Raw genomic sequence first — 13714 nt, forward strand, 5'->3', positions numbered from 1 at the left:
GGAATGCAGTGTTTTCGTTTCTCCAAACATAACATTTAAACCAAAAAGTTTTATTTTGGTCTCATCCGTCCACAAAACATTCTTCCAATAGCCTTCTGGCTTGTCCACGTGATCTGTAGCAAACTGCAGACAAGCAGCAATGTTCTTTTTGGCTTTGTGGCTTTCTCCTTGCAACCCTGCCATGCACACCATTGTTGTTCAGTGTTCTCCTGATAGTGGACTCATGAACATTAACATTAGCCAATGTGACAGAGGCCTTCAGTTGCTTAGAAGTTACCCTGGGGTCCTTTGTGACCTCGCCGACTATTACACGCCTTGCTCTTGGAGTGATCTTTGTTGGTCGACCACTCCTGGGGAGGGTAACAATGGTCTTGAATTTCCTCCATTCGTACACAATCTGTCTGACTGTGGATTGGTGGAGTCCAAACTCTTTAGAGATGGTTTTGTAACCTTTTCCAGCCTGATGAGCATCAACAACTCTTTTTCTGAGGTCCTCAGAAATCTCCTTTGTTCGTGCCATGATACACTACCATAAACGTGTTGTGAAGAGCAGACTTTGATAGATCCCTGTTCTTTAAATAAAACAGGGTGCCCACTCACACCTGATTGTCATCCCATTGATTGAAAACACCTGACTCTAATTTCACCTTCAAATTAACTGCGAATCCTAGAGGTTCACATACTTTTGCCACTCACAAATATGTAATATTGGATCATTTTCCTCAATAAATAAATGACCAAGTATAATATTTTTGTCTAATTTGTTTAACTGGGTTCTCTTTATCTACTTTTAGGACTTGTGTGAAAATCTGATGATGTTTTAGGTCATATTTATGCAGAAATATAGAAATTTCTAAAGGGTTCACAAACTTTCAAGCACCACTGTATATATATATATATATATATATATATATATATATATATATATATAATAATTATTATAATAAATATTCTGCTCTCTAATAACGCTCCGGCCGTCTTAACGTCAATGCCCGCAATGGGTAAATGTTACAGCCAGCTTCCAGCGGAGTGATGAAGCGTCGCTCCCTACTCCCTACACAGTTTGAAGTTCACTTCATTTGAACACCTTCGTTACCTTTGGATTGGAATCTCACTTAAAATGGTGGAATACCCTACATAGTGCACTTCACAGTAACAGATAATGTGAATGGAATGCTCCTACATAATTGGCGCTAATGATTGAAAGAATCGCTTTCTGAACCAATCAGACCTTCTGATTTTAATGTTTAGTAAGAAATGCTGTTATTTGCATTTATTCAGTTTGCGTCACACAGATGATTGTTAATGAAACGCTTGATTGGCTTTCTAACGAGTTCGTGTTTTACTTCACAACCGGGAAAAGTTTGGAGGTTTTTAATTATAAGCACATTTACAAAATATCTGATTAAATTCCTAATGGGACACACAGTTAAAAATTTAATAGCATCTGGAAGAACATAAGGTAAGCAGTGGTTATGATTTTTTTTTGCTGTGTTTTGGATTTTGGCCGCTGTGCCGTGATTTATCGCACGTTTTTGTTTTGCAATGAAAACAAAACGTATCAGTTTAAGCTTTTAACTGGAACCTTCTTCTTACGGAAATTACAATCATTTGCACAATGACTAGGAAAGTAAAGGCACTAAGTAAAACGGCAAAATACAGTCGCTAATCTGTTGTTGCTTTTTATCTGCATTTACAGATTATTTCTTTATTTCTACTCTACATTTCCAATATTTGTTTTGTATATATTATATTGACTCGTGACTTGACTCGGACTCTAGCCTAAAGACTCATGACTTGACTCGGACTCTAGCCTAAAGACTCGTGACTTGACTCGGACTCTAGCCTAAAGACTCGTGACTTGACTCGGACTCTAGCCTAAGGACTCGTGACTTGACTCGGACTCTAGCCTAAAGACCCGTGACTTGACTCGGACTCTAGCCTAAAGACTCATGACTTGACTCGGACTCTAGCCTAAAGACTCGTGACTTGACTCGGACTCTAGCCTAAAGACTCGTGACTTGACTCGGACTCTAGCCTAAAGACTCGTGACTTGACTCGGACTCTAGCCTAAAGACTCGTGACTTGACTCGGACTCTAGCCTAAAGACTCGTGACTTGACTCGGACTCTAGCCTAAGGACTCGTGACTTGACTCGGACTCTAGCCTAAGGACTCGTGACTTGACTTGGACTCTAGTCTAAAGACTTGTGACTTGACTTGGACTCTAGCCTAAAGACTTGTGACTCGACTTGGACTCTAGCCTAAAGACTCATGACTTGACTCGGACTCTAGCCTAAAGACTTGTGACTGTTACAGACTGTGGTTTGTTACTGAAAACACTGAAAATCTGTTCTTTGTCTTATTTATCGGGTAAATAAAGGCTCAGTTGAATTAACACGTATGTAAGTTATTTCCATAACAGAAAGTTGTTAAAAAACTGTGAATAAAAACTGTGAACAAAAACTGTTCCTCTCACTTTTTCTTAATATTAAATTTTGTACCAAACCAGCTGAAAAATTACCTGTGAAAATCTTCCAGGCTTTAGTCTGTACGTTTATTGTGTCGATGAAGGAATCAACAGTCGCCTCACTCCTGGTGGCCGAGTTCTGTGGGGTATCAGACATAAACTGGTACGAGAAAGAGAAGTTAGGTGTATGAGAATCTCAGGGGAGAAATTAGAGCAAATAATGAACAGCAAACACTCTCATTTGTGAAATGAGAGTAACCTACACAGGTGTGAACAATCCATTAGTTATGCAGATCTCTCTCTCTCTGTGTCTCACACACATGCATGAGCACAGGAAGAGAGGAAGAGTGAAAAGGAAAGAGAGAAAGACCTGTGAGATAAAACATGGAAATGAACAACTAATCTCAGTTTAGAAGATGCATTGTTTTTTTGCAATCAAGCAATTCAGTGCAATTCACTACATGGCCAATCGGGTATGCACAATTTTTAACTTATAATAATAATAATTATTAATTGTTGAAAATGAATAATATTAAAAAACCTACACCGACCAGACATAACATTATAACCACAAGGCTCATTGGTGCACGTGGGGAGTGAAGACTGGCCCGTATGGTCCGATCCAACAGACAAGCTACTGTAGCTCAAATTGCTGAAGAAGTTAATGCTGGTTCTGATGTGTCAGGATACACAGTGCATCACAGTTTGTTGTGTATGGGGCTGCATAGCCAGAGACCAGAGTGCCCATGCTGACCCCTGTCCACTGCCGAAAGCGTCAACAATGGTGGCCTGGTCTGATGAATCACGTTTTCTTTTACATCACGTGGATGGCCGGGTGCGTGTGCGTTGCTTACCTGGGGAACACATGGCACCAGGATGCACTATGGGAAGCCAGCTGATGCTTTGGGCAATGTTCTGCTGGGAAACCTTGGGTCCTGCCGTCTATGTGGATGTTACTTTGACACGTTCCGCCTACCTAAGCATTGTTGCAGACCATGTACACTCTTTCATGGAAACGGTATTCCCTGATGGCTGTGGCCTCCTCAGCAGCATAATGCGCCCTGCCACAAAGCAAAAATGCTTCAGGAATGATTTGAGGAGCACAAAAACGAGTTTGAGGTGTTGACTCCAAATTCCACAGATCTCAATCCAATCGAGCATTTGTGGGATGTGCTGGACAAACAAGTCCAATCCATGGAGGCCCCACCTCACAACATAGAGGAGTTAAAGGATCTGCTGCTGACATCTTGGTGCCTCATACCACAGCACACCTTCAGGGGTCTAGTGGAGTCCGTGCCTCGACAGGTTAGGGCTGTTTTGGCAGCTAAAGGGGGACCAACACAATATTAGTAAGGTGATCATAATGTTGTGCCTGATCGGTGTATAAGTAAACATTCCTACAAATATAATTGAAGAACCTTAGAGCATCAGATCTAAACATGTTGCTGACATCGTATAGATCATCATAAAACATAAACATACACACTCACTTTCCACTTTATGAACACCAAACTAATACTGAGTAAAACCCCATTCAATCTCAGAGCATCATCAATTCTTAGTGGCATGGATTTTAGGCCATGCTGACAAGACTGCATTAAGTAATTGGGATCTTCTTGGATTTGGGTTTCATGGATCCAGCACTTAGTCACTGGTTAAAATGGGGTAAAGCACACCACCTCTGGAATTTTGAGTAATAAAAAAACACTCGCCGAGTGTTTTTTTTAGGAATCTGGCCATCTGACTGTAATTTGCCGTTATCAGGAGAATAGGACCTGCCTGAATGCACACACGTCAAATCCAATACACTAAAGAAGTCATAATGTTTCGGATGGTTTAAGCTGGGCTTCACGGGTTCAAGAGATGAAAAATCTTAATTAAAAAATGACATTTAATTTCGAATACATCATATCGAATCTCAGCTCTGCCTGCCGGCCAAGGCTGAGCGGCCACATGGGTGTGTCTCTCCGTACACAATGCTGAGCTGCACTGCACTCGTCAAAGTGTAGGTGATAAGATGCATACGGCTGCTGCCCACGAGTCAGAGGGGGCGTGGGTTGGCTTCTTTCTCCTCAATCAGAGCAGGGATTGGCATTGGTGGGGAGAAAATGCTGGAGCCTATCCCAGCTTCTCAATGGGCGCAAGGCACACAGTAACACCCTGGACGGGACGACAGTCCATCGCAGGGCAGACACACACACACACACACACACATACACACACACCCATTCACCTACAGGGCTATTCAGTGTCTCCAATTAACCTGACTGCATGTTTTTGGGCTGTGGGAGGAAACCGGAGCTCCCTGAGGAAACCCACGCAGACACGGGGAGAACATGCAAACTCCACACAGAAAGGACCCGGACCGCCGCACCTGGGGATCGAACCCAGGACCTTCTTGCTGTGAGGCGACAGTGCTACCCCACTAAGCATAACTCTTGATGCATGCTCAATAATCCAGGTACACAAATCCACAAAGTTGAATCAGTTCATCTGGACACAAGTTTGTTGTAGAGATATGTTTCGTCACTCATCCAAGTGACTTCTTCAGTCTGAGCTGGTGGTGAATACCCCAACCTTATATGCAGCCGATTTACATAAAGACTTATCACCGTCCATTGCATAACAATAAAACCGGTGATCAGGTCCATATGCAAACCACAGCTCAGACTGAAGAAGTCACTTGGATGAGTGACGAAACGTATCTCTACAACAAACTTGTGTCCAGATGAACTGATTACAAAATAAAAGTGAATTCATGCAGTCATGTTGAAAAAGGAAGAAAAATAAAAACTGTATATGAAGGTGCATGGTTTTAGACATGGCCTTCATTTGTCAATTACATGTATGTTCATGTGAAAAAAAACCAAATGAATATCAACAGAAAGAAGAGTACAAAATTATAGAATAAAAGAGAAGACTGAGGGGTCTTTGAGTAAACGAAAGATGAGGATTGTGATATAAAACACCTGCTGGTGCCGACACTGTGTACAAATGTTTAATCATGCACTAAGTCATCTGTCATACAAAGACACACACCAGAACTCAGAAGAGCACACCAGCAAACCCTGATAAAAAGTAAATATTGATCGAGTGTGTTTAAAAGTGATATGTGTCAGATTCATCAATGACACGTACTTGAGAAGGGGCTTGAAAATGGCATGGCACACCCTGGCTAGACCTCATATGCCAGTGATAATACATAGAAATCAGACAATATACAGGAAGTCAGACAATATACACTGATCAGCCATAACCACCTCCTTGTTTCTACACTCACTGTGCAATTTATCAGCTCCACTTACCACATAGAAGTACTTTGTAGACCTACAATTACTGACTGTAGTCCATCTGTTTCTCTACATACTTTAACCTGCTTTTACCCTGTTCTTCAATGGTCAAGACCCCCACAGGACCACCACAGAGCATTAGGTGGTGGATCATTCTCAGCACTGCAGTGAAACTGACATGGTGGTGGTGTGTTAGTGTGTGTTGTGCTGGTATTAGTGGATCAGACACAGCAGCGCTGCTGGAGATTTTAAGTACCGTGTCCACTCACTGTCCACTCTATTAGAAACTCCTACCTATTTGTTCCACCTTGTAGATGTAAAGTCAGAGACGATCGCTCATCTATTGCTGCTCTTTGAGTTGGTCATCTTCTAGACTTTCATCAGTGGTCATAGGACGCTGCCCACTGGTGCTGTTGGCTGGATATTTTTGGTTGGTGGACTATTCTCAGTCCAGCAGTGCCAGTGAGGTAGTTAACAACTCCATCAGCTCTGCTGTGTCTTATCCACTCATACCAGCACAAAACACACTAACACACCACCACGTCAGTGCCACTGCAGTGCTGAGAATGACCCACCGCATAAATAATACCTGCTCTGTAGTGGTCCTGGGAGAGTCCTGACCATTAAATAACAGCATGAAAGGGGGCTAACAAAGCATACAGTCAGTAATTGTAGAACTACAAAGTGCTTCTATATGGTAAGTAGAGCTGATAAAAAGTGAGTGTAGAAACAATGTCATGGATGATCAGTGTATATTTCTGTTAAAGCGGCAAACATTAGATATTCATAGTCAAAAACAGATCCAATCAAATTCAATTTGATTACTGCTGTAACACAGCTGGCTCATAATTTATCAACTTAAACTTTGAAACGACAGATGTTATACAATATACTGCAGCGGTCATGCCCATTCCCAAGCCCCATTAATGCTCTATATAAGATTACATACAGTACTGTACTGTTGTTAATGCAAATTTTAATTGAAGGCTACTACAGTAACTGTCTTAACATAGCAATAGATTAATACTGTAGTCACAAAACAGCATCATTATTAACTGAACCTTGATCCCATGAATTCCTTGTTTTACCACTGCTTTATTCTGGTCAGACCTTTGGACTGTGGAAGTAAACCAAAACACCTGGAGGAAAACCACACAGACACGAGGAGAACATGCAAACTTCACACAAAAATGACCCACCTGAGAATAGAACCCAAGACTTTGCTGTGAGGCAATAGTGCTACCAATTGGGCTGCCTTGACGCCCAACTTTAAACCCAGGTAAGTTAAAATAGTATGTCATATCAGGATTTAAGTAAATCATAGGGATTTATGACATCACAAATCATAAGATGGGGAAATAAAATCCTGGAACTTTGTGAAATGTTTAATTTTATGCCAGAAAAGGCATACTACATTAAAGGCTTGTCCAACAGGAATGTTTTGAACAAGCAATTACAAAGATTTTAGAAAAATCTACAGTACATATTAGAGATATCACATGTCACAAAATAAGTGTCCCAACTAAAGTCAAAAGTCTTTAGGTTAGAGTCCAAGTCAAGTCTCAGGTCAATATAACATACAGAAAGGATACATATTAAACGTAGCATAAATATATACAATTGATATATAGTTTTTAAGATTTTTAAGATTCAGATTAGTTTGGGTATGTGTGTAAAAAAACATTACCACATCGTAGAAATGATACACTGCAGTCAAGAAACCAATTATGTGCACAGTAAAAATGAACAAAAGTGAACAAAATCTAGAAATGCAGCAATCTCTCTGGGCTTGAGGACACCTGAAATGGACCGATGCTTAGTGAAAATTTTTAGTGTGATCTGACGGTGGGTTATTAAAAGAACGAACACCATGTTCTTCATTCCAAAGAATGGATCCAAAGGATTATTATTACCTTTTACTAGCTTAAAATAAAAAACATCAAATACTCCATTATTATTATTATTATCTAGAAAGTAACTTGTGTTTCTTAATGCTACTTGGTTTCTAAAATATAATATTATACATTTCAGATTAATCAAAATGAACAGGGTTGTGCAGAGTTGTTTATTCAAGTGCTTTATTAAAACTATTGTATCAATGGCTTAGACCTTGCTGATGGATTTACAATAAGGACAAATGACTATACTTAGAGTAATTAAGCTTAAACATGTACTAACAAAGAGTTTGGCAGATCTAAAAATTTGTTAGTCCTCAGAGTTTCACAGTTTGTTGTTGTTTCTATAGAGATAAATGTCATGACAAATAAAGATAAGTTGTAATTAATAAAAATAATAATAAAAAAGGTAATAACATACCTAAATCGTACATTATCAAATCTTATCAATCTTAAAACTATCTGCTTTTGGGAAATGATCTGAAATATGCAAGTAATTGATTAATTTCTGTCCTTTTTTTTTACTTTTCACAAGGATGCTGAGCAACTTAAAAGAATCACAGCAGGGGGAGAAGATTTTCATACATGGCCCCAAACTTTGGAATAATCTCCCCTCCTCTTTATAAACCATGGATGTTTGGGTCCGGTCATCTAGGTCATCTGGCTGTGCTGGGTTCATCTCTCTAGAAACAAGACTGTCCAATCGGACTTTGGACATTAGTGCAGAGCTTGGTGGTTCATGGTCATTTTTTGGTCAGATCTGTGGTTATCAGGGATGTTGGGTTGCTGTTATTCTGCCTCTTACATAAAATCACTCAGGTTTATTGATGTGAGGGAGGTGGGTGCTGATGTCTTATGTCTTATGGCTGTGGCACTTTTTTGTTAGGGGTGCAGGAGTCTCATGCTAAACACAGGTTCTGATGGGAACCTTCTCAACCACCTGAGGCTGAAGCCCAAAGCTTTGAGGCTGCCATGCCAACAATGCCGTTCCTACTGGATGAGATGGGAATCTTCATAAACTCTCCAGAAACTTACTACCACACTATACTATTCTACCAGACTGAACTCTTTGATAAGGTGACGATTAACTTATTCTTATAACTATATTCTTTATGCATTATTTGTTATAACTTTATGATAGATCAAAATTACTCTCTAGGCCACAGGAGGATGAAGGTCATTGTTGAGTCTGGTTCCTGTCAAGATTTCTTCTTTGTAATATTTATTTTTTTCCTGCCACTGTTGCCTGCGGCTTGTTATTAGTTCAGCCTTGGCTCCTTGGGTTCAGTTAAAAAGCTTTAACAGGACTATAATAATTACTAAGCAAGCTGAAGATAACAAAAATAGTGCTAATTATGCAAACATGCAGGAAAAAGACAGCAGTTATTCTCTAGGTGGACAACAAAAGTACAAAATAGAATTTTACGGACACATCTTATATATATCTTAAAACTATACAATTTAAATATGTGTGTATCTACATTTTGTTTTTTGTTTGTGTTTTGTGTACCATTTAGTAGGAAAAATACAAATCTATACAATTAACTATTTTAGATCTTACTGTACAAGGTACAAAAACAAAATATTTATTCTGTAATTACAAAATGACAAACAAAAAAATTTTCCATTGTTGGCCAGCATTTTAAGACATTTATTTTACTTTTTTATTTTAGTTTATTACCGTGTGATGGTTTGTTACAATTATTTCTTTATTATTATATAGCACATTACCACTGAGACTCCAATTGCTGATGTAACAATCTAGCTTTTTGGTGCACCCTCAGTGTCGATCCCAAGCCCAAATAAATAAGGAGTGTTGCGTCAGGAAAGGTTGAGTAAAACTTCCAGACCAGAGTGATCCACTTTAGTGGCCACTGAACATACAGATGCAGCCAAAGGAAAAATTACATATAATGTTTGCATAAGCTAGGAAAGGTTACTGGATACATTGCCACTGAATTTTAAATCTGTGTTTTAGCATCAAAATACAAAAAAAGAATATAGCAATAATATGCTAATATTCATCACATTAAAACATCTTTAAATATTACATTTCTTTCTTTAAAAATATACATAAAATATTAAATCATCATGTAGAGTGTAGAATTATCTGTCAGAGGTTATAAGATAAAGTTCTATAAAGTTATAGAATGGGTGATTACTAACAATAAGAAAAATAGCTATTAGATATAAAATACCTGAGTGCTTCTGTGTATATAAACACAAATAAATAAATGATGTTCATTGTTTAATGGTTTACTAAATCAGTAGGAGGTCTGAAATAGATCAGGCTGTTGCAAACTTAACCATTTGGCAAGATGTTTTACTCTATTGAAAAACCTATTCACTGTGCTTTGTTAAAAAAAGTCTCTAAACAGAAACAAAGAACCTGATGGAATTGAAATGTGCAGAAATAAAGGAACAGGAAAATATAGCCTAGCTTCATTTTAATCTATTACTATACTAGGTGTGTATAATATAATAAGTATAACAGTATGTGAAACTATTATTTGTTTACCAGTTTGTCATACCTACAGCAGCTGAGTTGAGGCTCTGTTAACACTCCAGACAACTTTGGGTCATTATCTAGATTAGGTGGCATAATGGGGGTTGAAAGTGGCTTGAATAAAAATTATTTGTTCTCTTTTTGTATATGTTATTTAAGACTTAGATTTAAAACTGTTTAAGTTAAAGCAATTTTTTTTTTTTATATAAAATTCAACATTATATTAAAAGCTCACTATCCTGAATATTTGGCTAGTGGGGTTATGGGTGTTATGAATATAAGCACTTTAACCTTTTTCAAATATTAAGTAAATATGTGCTACGCATTCTCATAAACTACATACACTGAAGTGCCAGGAAAATTGGTACCTATGCCTTTGTTTAGCTGGCATTCCATGGGACCCCTGGTACATCAAATGTCTCTGACAGGTGAACACTGTGTGTGCCTCTTCTCTAATGGGTTACATTCATTCATGTCCTGCATTTATTCCAATTGGTTTGGCCTCTTTCAACAGAACAATGCACCACCACATGCATAGAGACACCAAATTATGTCTCATCTTGGGGTTTGGGGAGTTTGTGGTTTTACCATTCCCACCTAAGTCACCAGATCTCAACGTTATCGAACACATCTGGGATGCCATGCAACATGCTGTGGAACAGAAATCCTACACCTCGGAATACAACAGAATTGTGGACTGTCTGCAGGAACTTTGGTGTTCATTGCCTACAGAATATTTACACAAGCTTGTGGAGTCCGTGCCCCATCAAATTTCTGCAGTCTTAAGCTCCTGTGGGAGAAATTTTAGTGTATATATAGAGAGAGAAATAAAGATTTTTTAAATTATATGAATAAATGTAATTGTTTTTACTTCAAAAGCCACTTTGCCCAGATAATGACCCTTTTATTAGCTAATCTCAACTCTCTGACATTTCAGATTCACAGACTAAGTTTCTGAATTGACACACCTTTACCCATCTATCATCTGACCATTTAAAGAAGCATAAACTAGACTTTTTCTGTGTGTGTGTGTGTGTGTGTGTGTGTGTGTGTGATTAGTATTTTTGCATGGGGATCTCATCGCTCAGATCTAGAGGATTGATGTATGAATAGTCCTCAACGTCATGCTGCTGCCGGGCAAAGTTCACAAACACCTGAAAACAGAAAGAGAGATTTTTTAATTTTTTAATTTTGCATTTGTATGATTTGTGTAAATCCTATTTATTTAAAGTATCCTCCAGGCCACCCAAAGAGGATGGGCCCTGCTGAGTCTGGTTCCTCTCAAGGTTTCTTCCTGTAATTTTAAGGGAGTTTTTCCTCGCCACTGTCACCCTCGGCTTGTTCAATAGGGGTTTTTGGTCTGTTGGTCCTGGATTCTGTAAAGTTGCTTTGAGTTCATTGTATGTCCATTGTAAAATGCGCTATACAACTAGTGTATAGTGTATACAACTACTCTCTGTAAACTGATATTTTGACAATTCCACATTGTAACTACATCTTCTGTTTTTTTTTACCCCAAGGTGGTTCTGACGGAAACCTGTTTACCCTCCCGAGGTTGATGACTGCGGATCGAGACGTGCCCCTACTAGATGGGACGGGAACCTGGCAGGGCGCAACAGAAAATCTGGCGTGCCCCTATTAGATGGGATGGGAATCTGGCATATTGCAACAAAAATGTCCAGAACTTATAATGTCCAGGTCTTCCTCAAAGACTGGAAAAAAATAAAGAACTCCTCCAGGCCACCCAAGAAGAATGGGTCCCTGCTGAGTCTGGCTCCTCTCAAGGTTTCTTCCTGTAATTTTTAAGGGAGTTTTTCCTTGCCACTGTCGCCCTCGGCTTGCTCAGCAGGGGTAAAGTTGATGTGAGATAATGTTCATAGTAAGAAGCGTTATATAAATGAGTCTGACTTAACGTGACTGATACACATAACTTGTGTATAATCTACCTCACCATTATTTACTCAGTACCATGTACTAACCAACACTTGTCTCTAGTCTTGTCTTCCTTTATTTATTTTAAGCATTCTCGTATTATTGTAATGTTGCCTACCTGCACTGTACTGTACTGTCTTACACTTTTTGTTCTATGTTGCACCTTGGACCTGGAGGAACGTTGTTTCGTTTCAATATGTACTTGTATATAGCTGGAATGACAATAAACCTCTCTTGACAAATAAATTTGACTTGACTTGAGTGCCAATGACTTAGGTCATCCCTTTCTAACAAAGCAAATCATGCATGCGTAGATGCCTGGCCAGCCGATGCTTAGAGGCTGCCATGCATGAAAGAAATTTGGATTATTATTAATTATTAGAATATAAACGTCATGTTTTACACACTTTGGTTACATTCATGACAGGACAGGTAATTACTGGTTACACTGGTTAAGATTCATCAGTTTAAGTTTAATGTCAAACACAGTCATGGACAATTTTGTGTCTCTAGTTCACTTCACTTGCATGTCTTTGGATTGTTGGAGAGAACTGGAGCTCCCAGAAGAAACCCACACATGCAAACTCCACACAGAACTGACCCGGCCTGCTCCACCTGGATCAAACCCAGGACCTTCTTGCTGTGAGGCGACAGTGCTACCCACTGAGCCACCAGTTTGTGATTCAAAATCAGCATCTTAAAACTTAACAAATCACATGGATAAAGGATCCAAGCTCATTGTGATAGAAGGTTCCAATTTATAGATGGTTTATTTTTCATGGTTCTGCACCTTGGCACATTTTCTTTAAAAACTGGCAGATTTGTTTTCTTGCTTACCTTGGCAAGAGACCACTGTTCCAAGTTATTAACAGGTGCAGGTAAACTAGCTCTATTTATATGAGAACAAAGTAGTCATCGGCTATAATTCATTCTAATCTCTAACCAAAAATTGCATGTGCCATAAAGCTGGATATTATGACCCAGCATATTGTGTTTTATTGGCTGTAGATTTATGTAACTTATATAGTGATAGTACCGATGTAGTGATAGTTGTGTGTATCATGCATGTGTGTTACCTGATCCAGTGTGGTCTGAGAGACAGAGTAGTCTTCCACTCCCAGTATGTCCTGATGAGTACTAAACTCACTGAAGATGTGTGATAGAGCGCCCTCTGTGCTGGGCATCTGGTACTGCAGGGTGTTGTGGTGTTTCTCTTTCAGCACACTGCCGGGGAACGTGTCTCTCACAAACTGTTCTACTGCACTCAGATCAGTCAGCCCCCCCTTTACACGAACTATCACTGTGTAGCCGTCACCAAATCTGTACACGTACACACACACACACACACACACACACACACACACACACACACACACACACACACACACACACACTTTTAGTCAGTTTGCACTTTACTGTTAATCATTTGCTATAGCCTAATGATAACTTAATTTATTAGTAGGGGTTAAGACTGATATGGTCAGGCCTTAAGTCCAAGTCTTAATTTATGCCTGATGGGTAAATGCTGAAGTTTTATTAGAGACATTTAAACTGTTTATGATACATAAAAATATTTACATATATAAATATTATTCAGGAATATATTAAATGAGTAACTGCTTT

The 13714-nt window shown here is 39.0% G+C and overlaps 1 protein-coding gene across 1 annotated transcript in view; it reads right to left on the minus strand.

Moving 5' to 3' along the window:
• Nucleotides 1-9282: 9282 nt before the first annotated feature.
• The window catches only part of LOC134326904 (phospholipid-transporting ATPase ABCA1), a 245300-nt gene continuing 240868 nt past the window's right edge, over nucleotides 9283-13714 (minus strand). Inside the window, exons 48-49 of the mRNA XM_063009016.1 lie at nucleotides 13168-13411; nucleotides 9283-11313 (exon numbers count right to left, since the gene is read on the minus strand). Coding sequence (XP_062865086.1) covers nucleotides 11215-11313; nucleotides 13168-13411 — 343 coding nt within the window. The 3' untranslated portion in view covers nucleotides 9283-11214. The remainder of the gene's footprint in view (nucleotides 11314-13167; nucleotides 13412-13714) is intronic.

The sequence above is a fragment of the Trichomycterus rosablanca genome, chromosome 14 (genome assembly GCF_030014385.1).
Source record: "Trichomycterus rosablanca isolate fTriRos1 chromosome 14, fTriRos1.hap1, whole genome shotgun sequence".
NCBI classification, from domain to species: Eukaryota; Metazoa; Chordata; class Actinopteri; order Siluriformes; family Trichomycteridae; genus Trichomycterus; species Trichomycterus rosablanca.